Genomic DNA, 24,263 nt, shown 5'->3' on the forward strand with positions numbered 1-24,263 from the left:
TATCAAACAGCTTCTGAAACCCCTAATTTTCAGTCACGTTATTGCCGCCATTTTAAAACGGGCGGCCATATTGGAACTTAATTCACACCATTGAGTTTTTCCAGTCAGAATACATTCATTTTGATGTTTGGATCATGAACATGTTTCTGTTCATTAAAGTTGGACTTCGAAAACCATTTCTTTGCATTTAACGAGGCGGCCAGCTTGAAAACTGTTGGCCATCTTGGATTTTCAGCTGGATAATGTACTTTTCTCAAAATGCACATCCTAAACATCATTTGTGTCAAATTTTGTGCTTGTATCACCAAGTGAAAAATTCTTATGGACTATTCAATTAATCTGCCCCACTAATTGTGTAATGTGATCAAGAAACGGTTGCCATATCTGATGGAATCTATCTGGTTTCCCAGCAATCTCAAATCGAATCTTCTCTAAATGCAATGTACTCGAAAACTCTGTGAGCCAAGCTTCAAGACCAGGAGACATCTCCTTGTTCCATACTTTGAGAATCATCTTCTTAGCTATGACCATTCCATACTGAATTGACAGAACCTTCCAGTGACTAAAAGCCTCAAGTTGTTTGGTCCTGGTTCTGTGATGCAGGTTCCAGGTTGTTCAGTTCCTGTAGTGGAAGAGGCCTCATTAAGAGGAACTAGAGCTAAAGGTCAGTAACACAACTGATCTGAGTCATACAAATACAGAAAACCTCCCATCTCAGCTGTTCTGCTCATCATGAATAAAAACACATTTTAAATGGTCATCAGTTGAACAGGTTGATGAGTCCTGACCTGAGAGCTTCCAGTTTACAGTGTGGACTCTCCAGTCCAGCAGAAAGACTCTCCACTCCTGAATCCTGCAGGTTGTTGTTACTCAGGTCCAGCTCTGTCACACTGGAGGACTGGGAGCTGAGGACTGAGGACAGAGCTCCACAGCTTCTCTCTGACAGATTACAGCCACTCAGTCTGAAGAGACATAAAGCACATTATACTGATGAAACAGCAGCAAAATGAAAAAGGATCTTCAGTCTCCAACTACTTACACAACTTTCTTGGAGGCTTTGACCACTGGCAGCAGCCTCAGAAGAACCTCCTCTGAAGCAGAGTATTTCTTCAGGTCAAACACGTCCAGATGTTCTTCTGATGACAGTAAGATGAAGCCCAGAGCTGACCACTGAGCAGGAGACAGTTTATCTGTGGACAGACGTCCTGATCTCAGGGACTGTTGGATCTTCTCCACTAGAGAAACATCCTTCAGTTCATTCAGACAGTGGAACAGATTGATGCTTCTCTCTGCAGACACATTCTCACCGATCTTCTCCTTGATGTACTTCACTGTTTTCTGATTGGTCTGTGAGCTACTTCCTGTCTGTGTCAGCAGGCCTGGTAGGAGATTCTGATTGGTCGACAGTGACAGACCCAGGAGGAAGCGCAGGAACAAGTCCAGGTGTCCGTTTGGACTCTGTAAGGCCTCGTCCACAGCTCTCTGGTAGAAAACTATTGGATCAGGTTTGTTGGAGGTTGTTCGTTGTTGTTTTTCCATCAGGTTGATTCCACAGTTGATGAAGGTCTGATGGACATGAAGAGCAGCCAGAAACTCATGAACGCTCAGATGGACGAAGCAGAACACCTTGTCCTGGTACAGTCCACTCTCCTCTTTAAAGATCTGTGTGAACACTCCTGAGTACACTGAGGCTGCTTCCACATCGATGCCACACTCTGTCAGGTCAGACTCATAGAAGATCAGGTTTCCTCTCTGCAGCTGATTAAAAGCCAGTTTTCCCAGAGACTCAATCATCCTCCTGCTGTCTGGACTCCAGTGTGGATCTGTTTCAGCTCCTCCATCATACTTGATCTTCTTGACTTTGGCCTGAACCACCAGGTGGTGGATGAACATCTCAGTCAGGGTTCTGGGCAGATCTCCTCCCTCTCTGCTTCTCAGCAGCTCCTCCAGAACTGTAGCAGTGATCCAGCAGAACACTGGGATGTGGCACATGATGTGGAGGCTTCGTGACTTCTTCATGTGGGAGATGATGCTGCTGGCCTTCCTCCCATCTCTGAATCTCTTCCTGAAGTACTCCTCCTTCTGTGGGTCGGTGAACCCTCTGACCTCCGTCACCATGTCCACACAGTCAGGAGGGATCTGATTGGCTGCAGCAGGTCGTGTGGTTATCCAGAGGCGAGCAGAGGGAAGCAGCTTCCCCCTGATCAGGTTTGTCAGCAGCACATCCACTGAGGTGGACTCTCTAACATCAGTCAGGACCTCATTGTTGTGGAAGTCCAGAGGAAGGCGACACTCATCCAGACCGTCAAAGATCAACACAACCTGGAAGTGTTCAAAGCTGCAGATTCCTGCAGCTTTGGTTTCACTGAAGAAGTGATGAACAAGTTCCATCAAGCTGAACTTTCTCTCTTTCACCACATTCAGCTCTCTGAAAGTCAATGGAAACATGAAGTGGATATCCTGGTTCCTTTTGTCTTCAGCCCAGTCCAGAGTCAACTTCTGTGTTAACACTGTTTTCCCGATGCCAGCCACTCCCTTTGTCATCACTGTTCTGATTGGTCCATCTCTTCCAGGTGAGCGTTTAAGGATGTCTTCTGCTCTGATGCTTCTTTCTGCTCTGTCTGCTTTCCTGGATGCTGCTTCAATCTGTCTGACCTCATGTTCATCATTGACCTCTGCAGTCCCTCCCTCTGTGATGTACAGCTCTGTGTAGATCTCATTCAGGAGGGTCTTCTGTCCTGCTTTAGCGATGCCCTCAAACACTCTCTGGAACTTCTTCTTCAGACCACGTTTAAGTTCACGTCCACAAACTCCAGCAGCAAGTTCTAAATGAAAACACGAGAAAGAAAGAGTGAAGTAGAAGTAACCTGGATATTAAAGCACCAAAGTAGCAATAAAGTGAAGGTGACAGTTTGTCCCCTAAAGACTGATTGTGTGAAGATATTCTGAGACTTTAGTAAATGTTCTGTTGATCAGCAGCTTCAGTCTTTACACAAATCCTCTTACTGCTCTGCAGACAGTCAGCCAGCTTCTCCTGCTTCATCCTCCTCAGGAACAACACTGTGATCTGCTCAAACATCTCTCTGCTGCTCCTCTCATCTTCATCATCACCCTCCAACTCCTCCTCATCCTCCCTCTGACTCTCTGACGAGCATTCTGGGTAATCTGGACTCACAAGCTTCTGCATCTTCTTCAGCTCCTTCTTCACAAAAGTCACCATGTTGTCCTCCAGCAGCTGGAACAGAGAAATGTGTCAATGAGTCCATCAGAGTCAAATCATGGAGCCAAACATCAGATCCATGTTGGACACACTGACAGTCCACTGGTCTACAAAGAGCAGCATGGAGATGCCTGAACACAACAGATGGAGAACAACTTGTTGTCCATGAACTCACCATGAATATGGAGTCCAGGTGATGCTGCTGGACAGACTGAGCTCTGGGAACCTCTGAGTTCTGCTGCTCCACTCTGTGGATCAACACCAACAGTTAACTCTCACTTTATCACACAGAGACATCTACAGGGCTGTGAGGGATTGTCCATCTTCCCTCACTGATCAGGTGTGATTGGCTGGGTTACTCCATGGAGGCATGCCCATGTGAGTGCAGTCCAGGTGCTGTTCATCTCCCCTGATTGGACTGAGCCAAGTGGCCTCATGGGAGGGGAGGTTGGGCTGGGGAAAATGTATTGTAGTGGGTAATTAATGTAACTTAAAGGGGTAGTTTTTAGTGTACATATGAGTTTGGAAACTGTAATGTGTTTTGTTAATAATAAATAGGCATATTTTGTATATAAATTGTAATATATTGTAAGTAATTCTGCTGCACTGCTCCTTGAATTCTACCTGTCAATGGGGCATAGTGGTTTAAGCTCACCTATATATTGGGTGTGAGGGGATTTTGAGGGGGGCCTGTTCTGTGTGCTGGGGAAATGCTGTCGGACTGCTTCGTGATGTGCTGGTGAATAAATATGAAGATCTGCATCCTCTGCAAGTTTCACCTTATTCTTTTCCACCATCTCAGCTGCAATAGCCATCCCGGGCAAGTAAGAGCCTCTTTTACCACCTGAATCTTACATTGTGGTGTCAGAAGTGGGATTGGTGCTGCCAAACTGAGTACGCACATCACATCAGTCATGCCACCTAAGAAGAAGAACGAGGAAAAGTTTTTGGAGGAGGGAGCCACAGGAGGAGAACATGTGGAGTCCCAGTCCAAAGAAGAGCCTCCAGGTGCCGCAGATCTGTCCTCCATCATGTGTATGCTACAGAAATGCCTGCAGTCCCAAACCGACCTGAGCAATCGATGGAACCGGGAGACGCAGGAGCAAGAGGAACGATGGAGGCAGATGCAGGCGCAGGTCCGCCGCCTGGGTGAAAGATCGAGCCCCAGGGTTGAGGTACAAGCACCCCCCCCATCCCCCACCACAGCAACAGGCCGAATCGGTACCAGTGGCACAGGAACACACTGGTAGAGGCTGGGCACAGTCGGCTATTCCCAGGTTGGAGGATGGTGACGACATTGAGCAATATCTCACCACCTTCGAACGTCTGGCCACCGCTTATCAATGGCCAGAGATGGACTGGGCAGTGAGGCTAATTCCACATCTGACTGGTAAGGCCCGTGCAGCCTATGTTGCTATGGCTTTGGAAGATTCATGTGACTATAAAAGTGTGAAAGAAGCCATTTTGACAAAATATGAAATTAATGAAGATGTATATCGCCAGCGGTTTCGTGAGCCAGACTTCCAGCCCGGGGAGACTCCACGGGAGTTTTACAACCGCCTCAAAGACTTATACCAAAAATGGATGCAGCCAGAGAAGAAGACGAAGAAGCAAGTGGGTGAAATCCTCATCTTGGAGCAGTTCTACCATTCGCTGTCACCAGAGCTGAGAGTTTGGGTTAAGGAGCGTAACCCAACCTCGGGGCGTGAAGCTGCGGAGTTTGTGGAGAACTTCCTGTCAGCCAGACGAGGACCGAAGACATTCCAGTTCGACCCATACTCCAAAGGCAGTACATTACAGGGTAAGTCTGTGGGTTTTGGCAAGGGGGTTGGTCCGGATCAGGCAGGTGGGGCGAGTAGGCCTAGAGAGGAAAATGTTGACTCGGGTAAAGTTAAGCCCTCTGGTAAGGGTCTCGTATGTTTCTTCTGTGGTCAGGAAGGACACAAAAAACCTGGTTGCCCTGCCAGGAAAGCTAAATCTGCCTATTTTTGTACTGTGCCTCGACCGGGAAGGGAGGAGGTTCGGGGAAATGGCAAACAGCAGTTAACAGAGGTTAAAGTTAATGGGGAGCCAGCATTGGCTTTACTTGACACTGGGAGTGTGCAAACGCTAGTTAATCCCGCCATTTTGAAAAGTCAGGGCCATTTTGTTGGACCAGGCTTGGATATTTCCTGTGTCCACGGGGATCATCGCACTTACCCCACTGTTATAGTGTATGTTGAAGTGGCAGGTCAGACATATTTGCTAACAGTTGGGGTGGTGAAAAATCTCGCTCATCAGGTGATTTTAGGCCAGGATATTCCTGTATTGTCCGAGCTAGTCCAGTCTGTTAAACCTGTCTGTGTGGTGACCAGATCCCAAAGCAAAGGGCAGTCAAAGGCTGGTTTAGACATACAAAGGGGAGATGTTAATCCCCAGGAAATCCAAAGTTCTCCCCGTTGATCCAAATCCATTGAGTTACCTACCATTTTTTGGATCTAATGTCCCTCAGATGGGCTCCTTTAAACCTTGAAAAAGTAGACGCCAGAAAAGACGGGAAAAAATGGAAGGTACTGCAAAAATCCTAATGAAATGTATTCCAAATCCAGGGGACTCTGATATTGACATGCCTCTAAATTTTCTACAGCTCCAGAGTCAGGATGAGTCATTGCAGGAGGCCTTCGGCCAGGCAAAGCAGGAGGCTGGTGAGGCGGCCCCTAGGGAGGATTACGTCCTGAGGGAGGGGTTGCTGTACCACCAGTCTGGGAAATCACAAGCAGAGAGGCTAGTGGTCCCCACCCAGTTACGTGAGCAGGTGCTAAAGCTGGGTCATAGCATTCCATGGGCGGGTCATCTGGGCTCCAAAAAGACTTTTGACCGGATTGCCAGTAAATTTTTTTGGCCTGGTCTCCAGTCCGCGGTAAAGAACTTTTGTCAGTCATGTCCTATTTGTCAGCTCTTTGCTAATAAGAATGTCCCTAAATATCCACTTCAGCCACTTCCCATTATTGATGTTCCTTTCAGTAGGATAGCCATGGATATAGTGGGACCTCTAGAAAGGTCACAGTCAGGGAACCGGTTTATTCTCACTATTTGTGACTATGCTACTCGCTACCCTGAGGCATTCCCCTTAAGGGATATTACAGCTAAGCAGATAGCCTACGCTCTTCTTCAGCTCTTCTCTAGAGTAGGATTTCCTTTTGAGATCTTAACAGATCAGGGTACAAACTTTCTGTCCAACACTCTAAAGCAAGTGTACAGGCTGTTGGGTATTAAGAGTATCCGGACCATGCCTTACCACCCACAGACTGATGGACTTTGTGAGCGGTATAACAGGACCCTAAAAAGCATGTTGAAGAAGGTTGTTTCCATCAGTGGCAAAGACTGGGATAAATGGTTACCTTATCTTCTTTTCGCTTACCGTGAAGTTCCACAGGCGTCCACAGGGTTCTCGCCGTTCGAACTCCTCTATGGTCGTCAGGTCCGGGGGCCTCTGGATGTCCTGCAGGAGTCCTGGATTGGGAAACCAGAGGGGACAGCAACCAACATCCTCACCTATGTCCTTAAAATGCGTGACAAGATGGAACAGTCGACACAGCTGGTGAGGAGAGAGATGGCGAAAGTACAGCAGAACCAGAAAACCTGGTACGATCGCGCTGCAAGACAGAGGTCCTTCAATCCAGGTCAGCAAGTTCTGTTATTGTTACCTACCTCTGAAAATAAGCTCCTGGCAAAATGGAAGGGTCCATATACAGTGCTGAGAAAGCAGAGTGACACTGTCTACGAAATAGACATGCCTGAGCGGAGGAACAAAAAACAGACTTTTCACATTAATTTATTGAAAGAGTGGAAGACTCGAGATCCCCCCCAAGCCCACAGTTTTATGTTCGGGCTGTGCCGGAGGAAGATGAGGAGGGTGAGTTTACTCCAGCAAAGCCTTCAGCCACACAAATTGACTTGTCCTATCTCCCTCCTATACAGCAGCAGGAGCTTGAAGCCATCATCTCCCCTGACCTCTTTAAGGAGAAGCCAGGCACCACAGATCTGGTGTACCATGACATTCAGCTGACAGACAGCACCCCCATCAGGCAGAGGATGTACCGCATCCCGGAGAGGATGGTGCCAGTTCTATTAGAGGAGATTGAGACCATGCTTGAACTGGGAGTGATAGAGCCATCCACCAGTGAGTGGAGCAATCCTGTTGTACTGGTCATCAAGAAGGACGGGAGCATTCGCTTTTGCATCGACTTCAGGAGGGTAAATGCACAGTCAAAATTTGATGCCTTTCCTTTGCCCAGGTTAGATGATCTGATAGAGCGGGTTGGCCAGTCCCAGTTCATCAGTACCCTGGACTTGTGTAAGGGGTACTGGCAAGTGCCTCTCGCGGATGCTGCCAAGCCCCTCACCGCCTTCAGGACCCCCCATGGACTGTGGCAGTTCACAAAGATGCCTTTTGGCCTCCATGGGGCTCCTGCGACGTTTCAAAGACTGATGAACCAGGTGTTGGCAGGTATGGAGTCATTTTCTGGAGCATACCTTGATGATGTTATCATTTTCAGCAACTCATGGCAGGAACACCTGGGGCATCTAAAAGCCGTTCTTGGCCGAATCAAGCAAGCTGGCCTGACGATAAACCCAAAGAAATGTTCTTTGGCCAGGCGGGAGCTGCAGTACCTGGGGCATGTCCTGGGCAATGGGGTGATCCGGCCAGTCAAGGACAAGGTGGAGGCGGTGCAAGCAGCTGAGAGACCAACCACCAGGAAGCAGGTCCGTTCCTTCCTGGGCTTGGTGGGCTGGTATCGTCGGTTCATCCGGAACTTCTCAGCCCGGGCAGCCCCTCTTTCTGACCTCACTAGTGCCAGCAAGACCAAGTGGACCTGGGAAAAGGAGCAGGAGAAGGCGTTCCAGGATCTCAAGGAGGCCCTGTGTCGCAAGCCGGTTCTCCAGAGTCCAAACTTCAGTCTACCGTTCACTGTCCAGACTGACGCATCTCACAGAGGAATTGGAGGAGTGCTTCTGCAAGGCGAGGGCGAGGACAAGCAACCGGTGGCTTTTGTGAGCAGGAAGCTATTCCCACGAGAGACCCGCTACTCCACAGTGGAGCTGGAGTGTTTGGCCATCAAGTGGGTGATCGACTCCTTCAAGTACTATCTCCTGGGAAGGGAGTTCACCTTGGAAACGGACCACAGGGCGCTCCAGTGGCTGGAGTCGATGAAAGACACAAACAGTCGCATCACTAGATGGTTCCTGTCACTCCAACCATACAGGTTCAACATCTGCTACATTCCAGGGAGACAGAACTCTGTAGCGGATTTTCTGTCCCGGAGAGAAGAGGGCCAGCCTTCCGAAGGGGGAGGAAATGTGAGGGATTGTCCATCTTCCCTCACTGATCAGGTGTGATTGGCTGGGTTACTCCATGGAGGCATGCCCATGTGAGTGCAGTCCAGGTGCTGTTCATCTCCCCTGATTGGACTGAGCCAAGTGGCCTCATGGGAGGGGAGGTTGGGCTGGGGAAAATGTATTGTAGTGGGTAATTAATGTAACTTAAAGGGGTAGTTTTTAGTGTACATATGAGTTTGGAAACTGTAATGTGTTTTGTTAATAATAAATAGGCATATTTTGTATATAAATTGTAATATATTGTAAGTAATTCTGCTGCACTGCTCCTTGAATTCTACCTGTCAATGGGGCATAGTGGTTTAAGCTCACCTATATATTGGGTGTGAGGGGATTTTGAGGGGGGCCTGTTCTGTGTGCTGGGGAAATGCTGTCGGACTGCTTCGTGATGTGCTGGTGAATAAATATGAAGATCTGCATCCTCTGCAAGTTTCACCTTATTCTTTTCCACCATCTCAGCTGCAATAGCCATCCCGGGCAAGTAAGAGCCTCTTTTACCACCTGAATCTTACAAGGGCTTAAAGTGAAAAATAATCCTCAGCCTGAACTTTTTTGCTTTTGGGTCGGGGTACAATCTCGCTCACTAGAAGGAAATTCAGCTGTGTGCCTTCACAAAGTCAGACTACAGAGTATAGGAACACCAAAAAGGTCAGTAGGTGGAGGTAGTACTCCATCTGACTACAACATGGTGCAAATATGTTTAGCAACTAATCAGTAAAAGACATGGAAAAGGACATTGATCCCCCTTTAAAGCATCATTTGCACTATTTATTCTGAAATACAACCATGTAAACAGTTACAGTGAAAAAGAAAAATTACCATTTCTTTCTTTATTTTTTTAAAGTTATTTTTTTGGTCTTTTGTTGTCTTTATTTGATAGTCAGAGTGGAGAGGCAGACAGGAAAGCAGGGACCAGAATGAGGGGAAGACATGCAGTAAAGAGCTGGAATCCAACCCAGGACGCTGTGTTGAGCTGTCTGGATGCACCGTTTATTTGAACTCCACCAAGGAACACGGCGGAGTTACTGTGACGATCGTACGTTTGTCCTGCCGTCTATTTGTCTGTGTGCAATTTTACTCAAAAAAAGTGGACCAAGGGATTTGGATGAACTTTTCAGAGAGCTCAGAAATGAGTCAAGGACCAAGTGATCAGATTTTAGCAGTGATGACACTTATAGTCTGGATCCATGAATTTGTTAGAGTTCTGTATCACTGCCAGATAGCACCACAGCGTTACTGTAACCATGACAACAATGGACTCACCTGCAGCTGGATCTCAACGTCTTTCTAAGACCCGCCCCCACTCTACTTCCATTGGCTAGTGATTTTAGTTTGGTTGAGAGCAAAAGCTGCGTTCCTCTCATTCCATTGGTTGTTACGTGAAATACTGCTGCTGCATCTTCACTGTCCAATAAATATGAGCAGATGTGTGTGTGTGTGTGTGTGTATATTTATATACAGATATTTAAATATAGATATTTATGTATATTATATACAAATAGTCTTCTTACATGGATACATTGATTTTTTTTTAGAATCAGTTTTGCTTTGTTTTTTATCAGTCTGACGGTGAAGCTTTTTGCATCGTGATGTCAGTCATAATGTGCACCAACTACTGTATGTTCTGGTTAATTATTCTGTTCTATTCGAGACAAAGTCAATTAGTAGCATAGTCCTTGGTCTGAACATCTTACCCCTCTGCAGCAGGACCTGGTTCTCCTTTAAAATCAATAGGATTACCCTTAGACCAGTCACTCTTGAAGGACACACAGCTGGATGCAGATCCAGGTCCAGGTCCAGATCCAGGTCCTGGTGGATTTCTGTCAATAATGATGCAGCAGTGATGTGATGCTGAGCTCTGACATGCAGTAGAGTCCAGTAGGCTAATGTACAGACTAACATGCAGGCTAACATGCAGGCTAACACGAAGGCTAACATGCATGCTAACATACAGGCTAGCATACAGGCTATCAAGGTTTATCTGATCACAGAACTTGAGTTTTTTCCAGTAAAACTATTTCTTGATATTTTAGTGAACTCAGAGTTCTTGCTGTGATCCACCTGGTTCTGTTTTTAATGTCTCTGTGGATGATGTTCACGTTATTAGCATCACTTCTTCTAAACATTTGTTCTGTTTGATGAGGAGCCAATCTGCTATCAAACTAGCAGCTCTGAAACCTTGTTCTGAACATCTTACCCCTTTGCAGCAGGACCTGGTTCTCCTTTAAATTCAATAATAAAATCCTTAGACCAGTCGCTCTTGAAGGACACACAGCTGGATGCAGGTCCAGGTACAGAGGACTCTGGTCTCTGATGGATTCTGGTAAATAGAGAGGAAGATCACCAGGAAGGAAAAATCATGTAGCAGAGTTTCAGAGTGATTTAATGATGGAACATATTTGGAACAATAACAGAACATTTGACACAACAGTCAGTAGTTTGATTTCACAGCTTACTTCTCTGCAGCAGGAGGTTGATGATCTTTAAAGTTAATGAGGTCACCCTTAGACCGGTCACTCTTGAAGGACACACAGCTGGATGCAGGTTCAGGTCCAGGTCCAGGTGGATTCCTGTCAGTAATGATGCAGCAGTGATGTGATGCTGAGCTCTGACATGCAGCAGAGTCCTGGACAGTTAGAGATGGTGCTCTCACCTCTGAGCTTTGCTCTGGTTCTCCTGTTCCCCACACAGAGAGCTTTTAGAGGGAGGGACTCCCTCCTCTCTGTCCTCACACTCATCCATGATGCTCAACTCACAGCAGCTCACACACACTTTCTACCTTCACCTGCACAGGAAACAAACATCATTCATCCACTCAGATCCTCCTGGAGATCAGCTGCTGCACTTCTACTATCAGTCCAGCAGATGGAGTCATGGAGCTGCAGAGACTCACAGAGAAACCGAAAGTAATAAAGACACCACACAGTTTGGATTGTGAAGAAACAAAAACATCAGCAGCTCATCAAACTGACTCAAGTCCATCAATAATCTCATAGAAATATTGACTGATTGCAGTCAATCAATAAGCTAATAATCATATTGATCCATGTTTAAACAGCAGTCATCCACAGTTTGTGCTGAAATAAGAAGTGAACATGTAGAAACATGACAGAGCAGAAACAAACAGCAACATTACTGAAGTTAAAGCAGCAAACAAAGCAAACTTACACTTTATTCAAAGCGCTGAAGAAGAAGAAGAAAGTTTCCAGTCCACTCCTGGACGCTCAGACAGGTGATCTGTTTCCTGGAACCAGTCAGGACTCCACCTATGAGGAAGCAGCAGGCAGACTTTCACAATAAGAGCACATTTTACAGACTGATTCCATCATACTTTATGTCCTATCTGACATGCTTCAGCTTCATTGTATTCCAGAGTGTATAAGAGGACATTTTATGTCATCAGCAGCACTGCACATCCAAAAGTCTAGAGTGGTTTCCTGCTGACATTCAAGCCGTAGCACAATTCAGAAGCTGTCAGCTCTCACATCACGCCTAAAACTAAAGAATTATGTGAAGCCACAAAGGCAGCCATCGTGAGTGAGAGACAGGTAGAGAAAAAACTGAAGATCTCCAAGACAGCCGTTCATTACATCAAGAAAAAACAAGCCCAACGTGGTTCTACCAAACTGCTAGCTGGTCAGGAAACGTCTCTCTACCATCAGATGACCGTCACTCATCCGTTCCTGTGTCAGGAATTATCCACAGACCTCCAGGGACCTTAAAATGAGTGGACACTGTGGAGAAATGGGACTTGACAGTTGATGATTGGACTAAGGCTCTCTTCAGTGATGACTCCAATTTTCAATTGATGTCCACTCCAGACAACTTACTGGTTAGGAGGAAGCCTGGAGAGGCTACAAACCAGACTGTCTGCCCCTACAGTAAAACATGGGGGTGGATCAGAGCTCATCTGGGGTAGTTTCAGTCTGGATGGAACAGGGCAAATGAACCAGGTCATGTACAGGACTATTCTTGCAAACAGTCTTCTTCCATCAGCTGGAAAACTCTTTCCTGCTTCCAATGACTGGATTTTCCAACAAGACAAGGTCAGTTAAAGCCTGGATGGAGAACCAGAACACTGGAACCACGCCTTGGCTGCTCAATCACCAGATCTAAATCCAACTGAAAACATGTAGAAAATCATCAAACACTAAATGGAGAACCACAAGCCCAAAAGCAAAGCAGAATAGTTAGAATTAGTGCAACAGGAATGGGCTGCTGTGATCAGAATCTGGTGTAGAGCATGAAGAGACATCAGAAACAATGGTTATGGATCAGTACTAACTCCTGGTGGATCATGGGACTAAAACAGACAGAAAAGAAAACATGGAATCCTAAAAGCTGTTTTTGGCAGAACAATGTCATAGATACTGATGGAAGAACTTATTATCAAGAAAACCATGGAAATGTCTGATATCAGCTCTGAAATTAAACTCTTATGAGCTAGTTTTGTTATAATCATTATATTTGTCCAAACAAATGGCATTCAGTTGTACCAGGCATTAAAATGAACAAGAAATTGAAGAAAACCAGGGTGGTCTAATAATTTTATTCATAGATGTACACTCACAAGAACTTTATGAACACACTATATCAGCCTGGAATGGAGATTTTTCACCTTTTTCCATTTTTAAGGACAAATAATTATACATTACTGGATTTTGTAGATGATTTAAAGTGTCTTTAGACATTATTTTAGTCATCTTGTTCAAGTTTGAGGTCATTTTGGACTAATTTAGGACGACTGGAAGTGATTTTGGACTTATTTTGGGTCATTAAAGTCATTTTGGAGATGTTTGAAGTCAAATTTCTAAAAACTTGAACCTTGCCTGGTCAAATTTTGACACATCAGATTCTACTGATGTTAGAACCTCAGCAGTTGGAGAAATGTGGACCAAAGACTGGATTTTAGTAGAAACAAGGATCCATCCATCTATATACACTTACAGGAACTTTATGGAGACACTAGACCACCTTTGACTGGACATGTTGCACATTTTTATGTTTTCAAGGTCCAATATATATTTAATATTGTCATTTTAAACTATTTCAATGATTTTGGCCAAGTATCAAGTGATTTTGAGTCATTCTGAAGAGGGTCTTAACTTATTAAGGATATTTGTGGGTATATTGGGCATGTTTTTTTCCATTTTTAAGGGCCAATAGTTATTCAATATTGTGATTTTGGACATTGTTAGGTAACTTGGGACAGTTTGTACCCATTGTTCAACAAATTATTTTTCATTTTGCACAGGTTTGAAGTCATCTTAGACAAATTTTGAGTAATTCTGGACACGTTTCTAATCAAAACATCTAAAGACTGGAGCCTTGTCTGGTCAAACCTTAACCCATCAGGTTCTACTGATGTTAGAGCCTCAAAAGTTGGAGAAATGACCAAAACTTTTGTAGAAACATGGTTCCATCCACAGATATACACTTACAGGAACTTTATGGAGTCACTCGACCAACCTGGATTGGAGACTGTCCACATCTTTCCATTGTAAGGGGCCAATAGTTTTTTTATTATTGTCATTTTGGAGAATTTAGAGCAATTGTAGACAAGTTTACAGTAATTTTGAACAATTTAAAGTAATTTTTGACAAGTTGAAGGTAATTTCCAGCAACTCTGAGGTCATTTTGGACTAACTTTTAGTCATTCTAGACAGATTTTAAGTAATTTTGGACTAACTTTGAGTAATTTTGGGCAGATTTCAAGTCAAAATTCTAAAGTTTTCTTCCCATACTTTCCACACATCAGATTCTACTGATGTTAGAGCCTCTAAAGTTGGTGAAATGTCGACCAAAGACTGTGTTTTAGTAGAAATATGGATCCATCCATATTCTCTACATCCTCCATCTAGAATTCGGCAATTTCTTCCATTTTCAATTATCAATAATCATTCATTGTTGTCCATTCTGAGTCATTTAAAACAAATTATTCCTCATTTTAGATAAACTGTCTTATTTTTAACAGGTTTTGAAATGGCTTTGGACAAGATTCATAACGTCTGAAAGATTTTAAGTTATTTCTTTGACATTATTTCCTTTTTTACAAGTTTTGGTACATTTTTAAAATATTTTAAGACGCTGAGGTCAGTTTTGAATTATTCTTGACAGGCTTCAGGTAAAAATACCTAGAAACAACAATCCAGACTGGAATAAAAACCAAAATGTGAGTGTGCTGTTGTTGTCTTATGTTTTAGGGATGATAATAAACATCTGAAACTATGAGTCAGGTACAACTAACCTTTTGAATGAAGGGAAAACACCTTCCAGAAGCACAGAAACAGAAATCCAGATTGTTCTACCTGGATGTAGAATCAGATGTTGTTGCTCGGTGCATCCAGCGGGTGGCGCTCTGCCTCCACAGATGTCACTATAATGATCAGACTGGGGCTGATCCACATCTTTCACCGTTTTCTGACATTTTAGAGACAAACAGCTGAAGATAATCCACTATGAATCATGTTGTTTGCACCATACTTTACTCACCTAACTGTCCTTTGTGTTACTTTTCTATTTAACCGGTCGGTAAAATGACAAATAAAAAGGTTCAGTTTTGATCGAACCAAAAGTCAAAGCTGCAGAATCACTTTTTCTCAACAGAAATCATAAAATGAGTCCATTTGGTTGAATTCTTCTCATTACTGACGACCATTCAGACCTCGGTTTGAAGGATTTGTTCATGAAAACAGCCTAAACTCTGTGATTGTTGCTTCTTAAATGTGAATATTTTCTGGTTTCTGTCCTCTTCTGTGAACGTCTTTTTCTCACCATCTTGTGTCTTTTTGCTACTTTTGTTTGTTTTCTGTGTTTTTGTGGTCGTTTAAAATCTGCATACATTCTTTTTCCTCAGAGTGAATCCTGTCTCTAGATGATCCTGGTTTCTTCTTTTATCGTCTCTAATAGTTCTGACCAACCACCTACCAACAGGATATGAGCCTGAAAGTTTACCCAGAATGCAAAAGTTTTCTCCCACCACAAATCCTCACACTCCCACCTCTCTCATTCTGGGTAATTTTGTGTCTCATTTCTTGTTGTTTTGAATCCAACTGTGCATCTACAAATGTTTTGCAGTGTTTTTCGTGTTAATTTTAGACATATTTTGATCCTTTTCAATGTCATATTGTGAATTTTCTGGCATTTTCTGGTACTTTAGTTTTACATTTTCACACCACATGCTGTTTTTTTAATATTTGTTTGTTTTTTTTGTCATTTTGCGGATGTTAGTTTCACACCGGCATCATTTCAAGACTTTTGTTGTCTTTTCCTTGGTCATTTTGTGTCCCGATTTTTGTTGTTTTAAGTCAAACTGTGAACTTTTCTCATCTTTGTGTTAGATTTTATTAAAATTTTGTGCCTCATTGTTGCTTTTTCATCTCTTTGTGTTGGTTCTGCATCACATTTATGTTGTTTCATGCTTTGAGATGTTGTGCATCACTTAGCATGGTAATGTGAGGAGTTCCTCAGGGCTGCATCCTGGAGCCTCCTTCATTTAAAATGTACATTTATTATTTTTCTTCTTATTATTAGACATTTTAAAGGTTCCTGCTTCAAGGTCGTAGGGGGAAGGACTGAATCTCCGTGCTTCACTGTCAGGACGATGCATTCACTGGGGTAGTTTGGCATTTTTTTGTGGTCACTTTGCTTCTTTTTACATTTGTTTTGTGTGTTTCAGTGCTCTTTCTATTTCTCTTTGCTGTAGTTTTACATCTTTGTGGTCATTTTACTCGTCTTTATGCTTGTTTTATGTCTCTTTGTTGTAGTGTTCAAACTCTCTGTGGTCAGTTTGCTTGTGTTTATCCTCATTTTGGGTATTTTATCATTGTTTTATCTTCAATTGAGAGTTTTGTGTCTTTTTGTGGTTGTGTTTTCCTGTTTGTATGGTCATCTCTAACACTTTTTGCTCATGTTTCCACCTTTGTGCTCCACTGTCAGGATGATGCATCCACTGTGGTAGTTTGGCATCTCTTTAGTATTATTTAGCATCTTTTAACGCGTATTTTGTGTCTTTTAGGGGTAGTTTGGCATCTTTTGGTGGTCACTATGCTTCTTTTTACATTTGTTTTGTGTGTTTCAGTGGTCTTTCTATGCCTCTTTGTCACATTTTTGCATCTTTTGTGGTCATTTTGCGTCTTTTAGTACTCGTTTTATGTCTGTCTGTGGTGGTTTTCAAAAAGTTTGTGGTCAGTTTGCTCCTTTTTATGCTTGTTTTGTGTATTTTTTAATTGCTTTGTCTCTAAGTGATAGTTTTGTGTCTATTTGTGGTAGTCTTTTCCAAAGGAAAACATGAAAATTTACTCAGAATGCACTATTTAAAGTTTCTTCCACCACATATCATCAGTATGTGCTTCACTGTCAGGACTTTGCATCCACTGGGATAGTCGCTGTCAGAAGAGATAAACAGACACAAAAACGACCCGCTCAGAAACGATGGAAAATGTCCATTAAAAAGTGATAAATCTGGTTCTGAAAGTCGTATTTCCTGCACCTGAACGCAACCACCTGCACCGGAAACTACACAGAAAAACTACAAAACGAGCCGCCGTTACCGGGGAAACGGGTAAACGTGGCCGCCAGTCTGACGTCGGTGAGCGATAAGATTTAACGAAGCCACTAATTAACCTGCATGTCATTTCTACACACATAAACACGGCCAGAAGGAATGTGTGTGTGTGTGTTTTGTTGTGTGTCCTCGGGGACGTCCTTTGGGTGAGTTTTATTCATTTTGAGGAAAAAAAACAATCAAGGAAGTTGAGTAAAATTTACATCAAAAACAGCAGATGGACCTTTTCATTTCTTTAAAGCAGAAACTAATTGTACATCATATTCTTTTGTTTTACTTTAAATTACAATCCATAGTTTTGGCTCAGAGGATTCTCTTTTTCTTCATTTTGGCTTCTTTATGAGCTCAGGGACCAAAATGTTGCATCAGTTGTTAGTTTTTCACAGGTTTAACAGTTTAACAGTGAAACTTTACATATTAGCTACAGAATCTTGTCTTTGTCATTCTGTTTACTTTCTAAAACACTGTTTAACAGCTTGTATATCTAAGTGATGATTTCCATTTGATTGAAGCTATGAAAAGCTTTGCAGCAGATTTAATTTAAAGTCAAATGTAGATGACCTACCTGTGTCATGGCTGCAACCGTTTCCTCGTCTTTGAAACCACCCAGAGGAGAGTTTTTAGAACTTGGATCCAATGATGTGAACCGAAGATTTGAAGCACGTTATGACATCATCTAGAATGATAAAACAGAAGAGAGAGGGATTTATGGAAAAGAATTTAACTGTCACAACAAAACATTTTTCTGCTTAAATGTTCAGTGAAAGTTCAAAAACACAGAAACAACTTTGTAAAGACAGCAGACCTCATGGTAGAACCAGTCAATGAACAGAATCTCATTTATTTTCACTCATCTGATGTTTATCATCCTGGCTGCCAGTTTAATGACTGATTCTTTATTTTACATGTTTTTAAGGGCAGCTTACAGCAGTTGTTGGAAAATTCCCTCATTCTAGCTCAGGTCATTATTCTTAAACTGCATCTGTTCTCTAATATGTGATGGAATCCAAAAGTTCCAGGACTCTTCCAGGTGTTCATGAATAGTAGAATGGTGGTGTGACATATGTGGGCAGTAACTTTAATTACACAGGATTCAGCATGACACCACGACATCAGGACTGGACTTACATGCATTACAATTTTTCTTCATTGATAAGACACTAAACTCCATTCACTGCACATTTTTCTCAAAAACAGGACACTGCTGTCCATATTTTGGACACTATTCATGGTTTGCACAGTTTCCTTAAAAACTCTTGCACTCTTATTGCAAAAGACTGAACACACTTTCTCACTCATAGCACACATTTTTCAAAAAGTGAACACTTGGCAGCAGAACTGGGACACTGTCCAACACTGCTGTCACATTTAAAACACTACAGGTTAAAACTGAAAACACTTACCAGTGAACCTCACACTATAAAACCTGCTGGGGAACAGCATTAGCTGTTCAGAATGCAATCTGTTGTTGAAGTCAGCAGGTGGTAAGGTGTTATGATCCCTGCTCTAGGTTTCTCCTTCTTCCTCTCTTTGTTGTTGTCTCTCTTGCATTTCTCTCACTCATCCTGTCATCTCTGGTCTCTGTATCTGCCTCCCTTGTCTCATTCACCTGCCTGCACTTTGCTGATTGCAGTAATGCACATCAGCTGCAGTCATTAGTTCACTCCGTTCACCTGTTCTCTACCTCACTCAGCTGTTTAAGCTCTGTGCTTTCATTCATTCCCTGCTGGATCACTAACTCACATGCCTTCACAGACTCTCTTCCCTCACAGACTCTCTTCCCCTCCTTGGATTATGTTCTCCCCACCAAGTTCTGCTTACCCCCTGACTGCTTCAGCTCCATGGACTCTGCTCTTCTTCCCCTCGGATTCCTGCCTGTTCCTGTTTTTGGTCCCTATCTGCCTACCTTGCTCCTGTAGCTTAACTTCCCAGACTTTAAGTACTCTGTTTTGTTGCCTGTTTCAGTTATCCCCGTTTGGTTTTTGGAGAGTGACTTCTTTTAGTACAGATTATGTTTATAGGGGCGGCATGGCTCAGTGGGTAGAGTGTCTGCCACTATCTGTGCCTTTGCCTGGATTCTCTGACCACCCAGCTGCACTGCAGGTGAAGCAGCAGGACTGCAGTTAATCCTACAGGATCACTGACAGCAACACTGAGGGGAACCAGCAGGGGGCGCTCACTGCTGTCTGTTAAATATGACTCATGGAAGTCACTCTGCAGTCACTGGACCACAACACAAAGATGATCCCACATTATTACACTTTGACCAACAGAAGCTCCAAAGAAACATGAACTCTGATCCTTCACAGAACAAGTCCAGGACCAGAGCCCGACCGGAGCCCAGGATCAGAGTCTAAATCATATCGGCCAATGAGTGTTTTCAACATCCATTATAAACTGTATGCATCAATTCTGTCTGAGAGGTTGAAAAAATCCTCCTGTTTCTGACAGACGAGGATCAAACTGGGTTTGTAGCAAACAGGCAGACGCAGCACAATACTGGTAAAGCCTCCACATCACTGACGCTAGAAACAAAGGCAGAAAGAGTGAAATCCTCTCAGCGGCTCAGAAGACATTCCACTCTGTTGGCTGGAATTTCTCTACCAAGTAACGGCTGGATTTGGGTTCACTAGTGGGGCGGCATGGCTCAGTGGGTAGAGCGGCCGTCTCACAACTAGAGGGTTGTGGTTCGATCCTCGGCCCATTGTGCTCATGTCGAGGTGTCCCTGAGCAAGACACCTAACCCCTAATTGTGACGTATCATGTAAAGCGCTTTGGATAAAAGCGCGATATAAGTACAACCATTTCCATTTCACTAGTAAATTTATACAAAGCATTAAAACAACACACTCATCTCCCACCACCAGGATCTAAATAAAGAGGAATCTGTCCAACTCTAGAGCCCTGCAAAGAGGATGCAGACAGGGCTGCTACTTAGTCCTGCCCTCTTTAACCCTTTAGAGAACCTCTGGACCAAACCATCACACAGGAAATGTTCTTATTTTATGGAGGCCAGCCTGAGGCACACCTGAGCAATAATCCTGCTGTCTGATCAGCATCTGGATCTGCCTCAGCTGTGAGGAGGATGGATTATCTGGACAGAGGAGAAGTTCTCACTGACACACATTTAGACACATCTGTGGACAATATTGGAGAGAAACAGACCTTTAGTGTTCAGAGAAGAAGTCTGAGAAAAATGGAAGCAGAAACTAAAGTTGTTCAGAGTAAAACGGAGGCTGAACCATGAATCAGTTCTGAGGTCTGGACTGAGTTTATGGAGGAACTTCAGCTTTACTGCCCACTCATTTGGTTTTCTCAACAATATCTGGCATCAGAATGTCCTTCAGGTGAATGATTTTCTATCTGGTCCAGGATCAGAGCCTCATATCAGGTTTATAGTTTTATACTGAGCCTGTTCAGAGTCCAGACCAAACACTGACTGATACTAAACACATCATTACTGCACTAAATGTCTCTCATGGACTCCACATACATTTCATTCAGATCCAGATGCTGATCAGACAGCAGGATTATTGCTCAGGTGTTCCTCAGGCTGGCCTCAATAAAAGGACTCTCTGAAATGTGCACTTTACCTGTACTGGGGGGTCAGAAAGCCAGTCAGGATCTGGTGGGACCATTTTACTCCCAGTCCAACACATTCCTTGGCATAGATGTGATCATTGATCTGCTGATTGTGTGAAAGCTGGTGTGGTGGGGGGGGCAGTGATGGCCTGAAACGGACCAAAAACACCATGAAGTGGTCGGGACACCACAGAGAAAATAAACTAGAGGAAGTAAAGGACATTAATGTGGACAGTACCGTTACACACGGGTAATAGTGCAGTTTAATGATGGAATAGTACTACTACATGCAGAGTACACGTATTCAGAATACTGTACTATTATACTGCAGTATAAATATCCACACAAACTGCATGTGTTAAAATGTCATGAAAATACTCTCATTATTCATGTACTCTGTAGATCCACTAGCAGTCAACGGTTTGGACCTTGCAGATGAACACTGAACACATCCAAACTACAAAAGAACACAAATGGAACCATGATGGAAACAGAAAAGTGTTCATATTCAGGATTAATCTACAATGTAGAAAATAAGATGAATAAATAAAAAGCACTGAATGACAAGGAGAGTTAGAGTACTGATACACATGTACTCTGTGTGTGAAGTAGGATACATGTACTCTGTGTGTAGTAGGATATATGTACTCTGTGTGTGTAGTAGGATACATGTACTCTGTGTGTGTAGTAGGACACATGTACTCTGTGTGTGTAGTAGGACACATGTCCTCTGTGTGTGAAGTAGGATACATGTACTCTGTGTGTAGTAGGATATATGTACTCTGTGTGTGTAGTAGGATACATGTACTCTGTGTGTGTAGTAGGATACATGTACTCTGTGTGTGTAGTAGGACACATGTCCTCTGTGTGTGTGTAGTAGGATACACGTACTCTGTGTGTGTAGTAGGACACATGTACTCTGTGTGTGTAGTAGGACACACGTACTCTGTGTGTGTAGTAGGATACATGTACTCTGTGTGTGTAGTAGGACACATGTCCTCTGTGTGTGTAGTAGGACACATGTACTCTGTGTGTGTAGTAGGATATATGTACTCTGTGTGTGTAGTAGGATACACGTACTCTGTGTGTGTAGTAGGATACACGTACTCTGTGTGTGTAGTAGGACACATGTACTCTGTGTGTGTAGTTGGACACACGTACTCTGTGTGTGTAGTAGGACACATGTACTCTGTGTGTGTAGTAGGACACATGTCCTCTGTGTGTGTGTAGTAGGATACACGTACTCTGTGTGTGTAGTAGGACACATGTACTCTGTGTGTGCAGTAGGATATATGTACTCTGTGTGTGTAGTAGGATACACGTACTCTGTGTGTGTAGTAGGACACATGTCCTCTGTGTGTGTGTAGTAGGATACACGTACTCTGTGTGTGTAGTAGGACACATGTACTCTGTGTGTGTAGTAGGATATATGTACTCTGTGTGTGTAGTAGGATACACGTACTCTGTGTGTGTAGTAGGATACACGTACTCTGTGTGTGTGTAGTAGGATACACGTACTCTGTGTGTGTAGTTGGATACATGTACTCTGTGTGTGTAGTAGGATACACGTACTCTGTGTGTGTAGTAGGACACATGTACTCTGTGTGTGTAGTAGGATACATGTATTCTGTGTGTGTAGTAGGATACACGTACTCTGTGTGTGTAGTAGGACACATGTACTCTGTGTGTGTAGTAGGATACACGTACTCTGTGTGTGTAGTAGGACACATGTCCTCTGTGTGTGTGTAGTAGGATACACGTACTCTGTGTGTGTAGTAGGACACATGTACTCTGTGTGTGTAGTAGGACACATGTCCTCTGTGTGTGTGTAGTAGGACACACGTACTCTGTGTGTGTAGTAGGATACACGTACTCTGTGTGTGTAGTAGGATACATGTACTCTGTGTGTGTAGTAGGATACACGTACTCTGTGTTGTGTAGTAGGATACATGTACTCTGTGTGTGCAGTAGGACACATGTACTCTGTGTGTGTAGTAGGATACACGTACTCTGTGCGTGTAGTAGGATACATGTACTCTGTGTGTGTAGTAGGACACATGTACTCTGTGTGTGTAGTAGGACACATGTACTCTGTGTGTGTAGTAGGATATATGTACTCTGTGTGTGTAGTAGGACACATGTCCTCTGTGTGTGTGTAGTAGGATACACGTACTCTGTGTGTGTAGTAGGACACATGTCCTCTGTGTGTGTGTAGTAGGACACACGTACTCTGTGTGTGTAGTAGGATATATGTACTCTGTGTGTGTAGTAGGGACACATGTCCTCTGTGTGTGTGTAGTAGGATACACGTACTCTGTGTGTGTAGTAGGACACATGTCCTCTGTGTGTGTGTAGTAGGATACACGTACTCTGTGTGTGTAGTAGGACACATGTACTCTGTGTGTGTAGTAGGACACATGTCCTCTGTGTGTGTGTAGTAGGATACACGTACTCTGTGTGTGTAGTAGGACACATGTACTCTGTGTGTGTAGTAGATACACGTACTCTGTGTGTGTAGGTAGGACACATGTACTCTGTGTGTGTAGTAGGACACATGTCCTCTGTGTGTGTGTAGTAGGATACACGTACTCTGTGTGTGTAGTAGGACACACGTACTCTGTGTGTGTAGTAGGACACATGTTCTTGTGTGTGTAGTAGGAACACGTACTCTGTGTGTGTAGTAGGACACATGTACTCTGTGTGTGTAGTAGGATACACGTACTCTGTGTGTGTAGTAGGACACATGTACTCTGTGTGTGTAGTAGGACACATGTCCTCTGTGTGTGTGTAGTAGGATACACGTACTCTGTGTGTGTAGTAGGACACACGTATTCTGTGTGTGTAGTAGGATAACACGTACTCTGTGTGTGTAGTAGGATACACGTACTCTGTGTGTGTAGTAGGACACACGTACTCTGTGTGTGTAGTAGGATACACGTACTCTGTGTGTGTAGTAGGATACACGTACTCTGTGTGTGTAGTAGGACACATGTACTCTGTGTGTGTAGTAGGATACACCGTACTCTGTGTGTGTAGTAGGACACATGTACTCTGTGTGTTGTAGTAGGACACATGTCCTCTGTGTGTGTGTAGTAGGATACACGTACTCTGTGTGTGTAGTAGGACACACGTATTCTGTGTGTGTAGTAGGATACACGTACTCTGTGTGTGTAGTAGGACACATGTCCTCTGTGTGTGTGTAGTAGGATACACGTACTCTGTGTGTGTAGTAGGACACATGTACTCTGTGTGTGTAGTAGGACACATGTCCTCTGTGTGTGTGTAGTAGGATACACGTACTCTGTGTGTGTAGTAGGACACACGTACTCTGTGTGTGTAGTAGGATACACGTACTCTGTGTGTGTAGTAGGACACATGTACTCTGTGTGAGTAGTAGGATACACGTACTCTGTTGCGTTGTAGTAGGACACATGTCCTCTGTGTGTGTGTAGTAGGATACACGTACTCTGTGGTGTGTAGTAGGATACATGTACTCTGTGTGTGTAGTAGGACACATGT

The 24,263-nt window shown here is 43.6% G+C and overlaps 1 protein-coding gene across 1 annotated transcript in view; it reads right to left on the reverse strand.

Annotated features, from left to right (window-relative positions):
* Nucleotides 1-538: 538 nt before the first annotated feature.
* LOC127531956 (NLR family CARD domain-containing protein 3-like) overlaps nt 539-24,263 on the reverse strand; it is a 38,647-nt gene continuing 14,922 nt past the window's right edge. The window contains exons 2-7 of the mRNA XM_051942576.1: nt 11,765-11,862; nt 11,250-11,381; nt 3,396-3,468; nt 3,007-3,235; nt 1,040-2,825; nt 539-962 (exon numbers count right to left, since the gene is read on the reverse strand). Coding sequence (XP_051798536.1) covers nt 761-962; nt 1,040-2,825; nt 3,007-3,235; nt 3,396-3,468; nt 11,250-11,338 — 2,379 coding nt within the window. The 5' untranslated portion in view covers nt 11,339-11,381; nt 11,765-11,862 and the 3' untranslated portion in view covers nt 539-760. The remainder of the gene's footprint in view (nt 963-1,039; nt 2,826-3,006; nt 3,236-3,395; nt 3,469-11,249; nt 11,382-11,764; nt 11,863-24,263) is intronic.

This window comes from Acanthochromis polyacanthus, chromosome 22 (genome assembly GCF_021347895.1).
Source record: "Acanthochromis polyacanthus isolate Apoly-LR-REF ecotype Palm Island chromosome 22, KAUST_Apoly_ChrSc, whole genome shotgun sequence".
Classification (NCBI taxonomy): domain Eukaryota; kingdom Metazoa; phylum Chordata; class Actinopteri; family Pomacentridae; genus Acanthochromis; species Acanthochromis polyacanthus.